Here is a 2,638-nt window from a genome sequence, read left to right on the forward strand (position 1 = left end):
ATAGCGATGGTGGTAGTCGTGGCAGTGGTTAATTAATACCCAAGTGTTAACTAACACAAGATTTCAAATTCCATTTAATTGTCCAGGAGATTTCAAGAAAATCATCCTAGAAAAGACCGTTCTGGAAACTTCCATTTTTCTAGAATCTCTCGAACCATCGTCGTTCACAATTCCACCGTCCTTTCGCGACTATAAATTTGTTACATTGTCAATGTTTTGGATTCATGAGGTTTTCACAGCGAATTTCATATGCTTTGAATCAACGCAAGCGTTTAGTCTCTACACTTGTTTGAATCTAAAGATCGGCTCGATTTCTCTTTTTCTGTAACGATACCAGAAATTTTGGCAGAATGGCACTGACTCCTTTCTTCGGTCGATCAACAGCCGGTAGCCTGTGGGATCCATGGGACCGCAGCAGCAGCCTATTTGATCCGTTCGTTCCCGTGTCTCGAATTTGGGACGCCTTTGATTTCAGCAGTGCGCTGGACACACCGGCCTTTTCTTTCTCCCGGGATGCGCAGGCCATCGCCAACACGAGGCTTGACTGGAAGGAAACCCCCGAAGCTCATTTCTTCACCGCAGATGTGCCCGGTAAGTCGTGCTTTCTTTTTCTTTAATTTGCCGTGCTTTTCGATTTGCAGTCCAGTCCGTCGATTGAATAACGGAAGGCTCTGTTGAATGTGCGCGGTAAATTGCGCTTTTCTTTTCTTTTATTTGCCCTGCTTTTCGATTTGCTGTCCATCAATTGAATAACGGCGTGCTCTGTTTAATCTTTTGCAGGGTTGAAGAAAGAAGAAGTAAAGATCGAACTGGTAGATAACGGCAGTTTGCGAATTAGTGGCGAAAGACACAAGGAAGATGTCCAAGAGACGGACCACTGGCACCGGGTGGAGCGGTCAAGCGGGATATTCAGGAGACAATTCCGGCTGCCGGAAAATGTAAATGCTGACGGCATATCTGCCAAATTGGAGAACGGTGTCCTGACCGTCAAAGCCCCCAAGATTAAGCCAGATGCCGCTTCCGGTAGCGATGTCAAAAGTATTGATACTTCTGCAAGTGAGAAGTGAGGGCGAGGGTTTCGTAGTGTATGGCTTTTACAAGTTCACACGCTTAGAATGATAATTAGGTCCTTTACAATGAGGGTGAGGGTGAGGGTTTACAATGAGGTTTTCGTAGTGTAGAAGTTCGGCTGCCTTCTATAATTTTTGTGATAATTATGAAGTAATATTGGGACATTCGACAACATATTACCTCAAGGAAATGGGTTGGTTGAATCCACTAACAATAATATCGTTAAAATCTTGAGAAAATCTCGTCATTCAAAGAAGCGTCATTGGCATGTAGGTTTAAAATATGTTGTCTAGGCCGATAGAATCACCACTAAAAAATATATTGGAACCTTGCCTTTTCAGCTAGCTTACAACCTAGATGTTTTTTTCCCATTATACTTAGGAACCAAAGTTATGGAGACTCTGCAAGATTCCATTGAAGAGTCTAACAACTTGTAGAGGCGTATTAACCAAATGGTTCAGCTGCAACAAGAAAGGGAATTGTTGTATGAAAAGATCAATTAGCACCAAGCAAAGATGAAACTGATCTTTGATAAGCCTGCCAAAGATAGAGTTTTCTGGGTCCTCAAATGGGACAAAAGAAATGAGAAACCAGGTAAGCATGGTAAGTTCAATAACTTATGGCTAGGTCCATTTATAATTGACAAGGTTGAGGGAGAGATGTTTTTTCTCTTAGGAACTTCGAAGGGGAAGAAGTTGGTCATGCCATCAAGAGCCAAATTCTTAAACATTAAACACTATATCACCTACTGATTTTTCATATATATATATATATATATATATAATGAGAATCATATATATATATATATATATATAATGAGAAAAATGGATGGAATAACCATAATCAAATAAATACAAAAAGAAATTGTATCATTTGTTTATATAATCAAAGTTTTAAAATTTAAACATTAAATTTGCATAATTCAAAACTATAAAGGAATGTCAATACAAAATGAAATCGAACTACATTATCTAAGATTATCATTTTCACCATTTATATCAAAACAACAAATTTTTTTAGATTATCTCTTCTTATGGTAAATCACGAATGGTTCGTGAGTGTAAAAAACTATAGGGTCATGCGAGTTACATACAAGACATAGTGTAATTCCATTTAATCCCATTATCCCATGTCTCTGACATAGTGTAATTCCATTTAATCCCATTATCCCATGTCTCTGAAGGCCACTATACATCTACGCATTCTTCAAAAGTCTTGCGAAGTATCTTTTGTGTTGCAATAATTTTTATCCTAGGACCTGTGAAACAGATTGTTTTCCTTCTCCACGGGAAAGTGCCATCACTAGCCTGTTTCTCACTAATCATTAACTTTCCTTCTTAGGATGGGTTATGCTTGTAACCTCTATCGAGGCTATGAACACTTGCTGGCAGCGAAGTGACATTAGTTGCACTATAATTTTCCAGTGTGGCCTCTTCCCGTTGGGTTGCCACAATACATCAATTGGAGAAATAAATTGAATCGCTGACCAACCCAACAGACTTGATAAATAAGAAGGGAAGGGAAATCTAGTCTATGGGACAACGAATGGCTTCGCCAAGGCTATGGA

General features: G+C 39.3%; 1 protein-coding gene across 1 annotated transcript; it reads left to right on the forward strand.

Annotated features, from left to right (window-relative positions):
* Window positions 1-215: 215 nt before the first annotated feature.
* Window positions 216-1,245, forward strand: LOC149176812 (17.8 kDa class I heat shock protein-like). Its single transcript, XM_089423199.1, has 2 exons — window positions 216-591; window positions 781-1,245. The coding sequence occupies exons 1-2, from the start codon at window positions 351-353 to the stop codon at window positions 1,065-1,067; spliced, it is 528 nt and encodes a 175-aa protein (XP_089279325.1). The 5' UTR covers window positions 216-350; the 3' UTR covers window positions 1,068-1,245.
* The last annotated feature ends 1,393 nt before the right edge of the window (window positions 1,246-2,638 follow it).

Source organism: Pinus tabuliformis, chromosome 4_1, assembly GCF_031772625.1.
Source record: "Pinus tabuliformis cultivar Carrire ecotype Pingquan chromosome 4_1, CPIR1, whole genome shotgun sequence".
Classification (NCBI taxonomy): domain Eukaryota; kingdom Viridiplantae; phylum Streptophyta; class Pinopsida; order Pinales; family Pinaceae; genus Pinus; species Pinus tabuliformis.

What these genes read in the sequence shown, in the direction of transcription:
- LOC149176812 (XM_089423199.1), top strand. Translation starts at nt 351, where the DNA reads ATGGCACTGACTCCTTTCTTCGGTCGATCAACAGCCGGTAGCCTGTGG. An exon ending in CTTCACCGCAGATGTGCCCG is followed by an intron (nt 592 to 780) that starts GTAAGTCGTGCT and finishes AATCTTTTGCAG; the next exon opens with GGTTGAAGAAAGAAGAAGTA.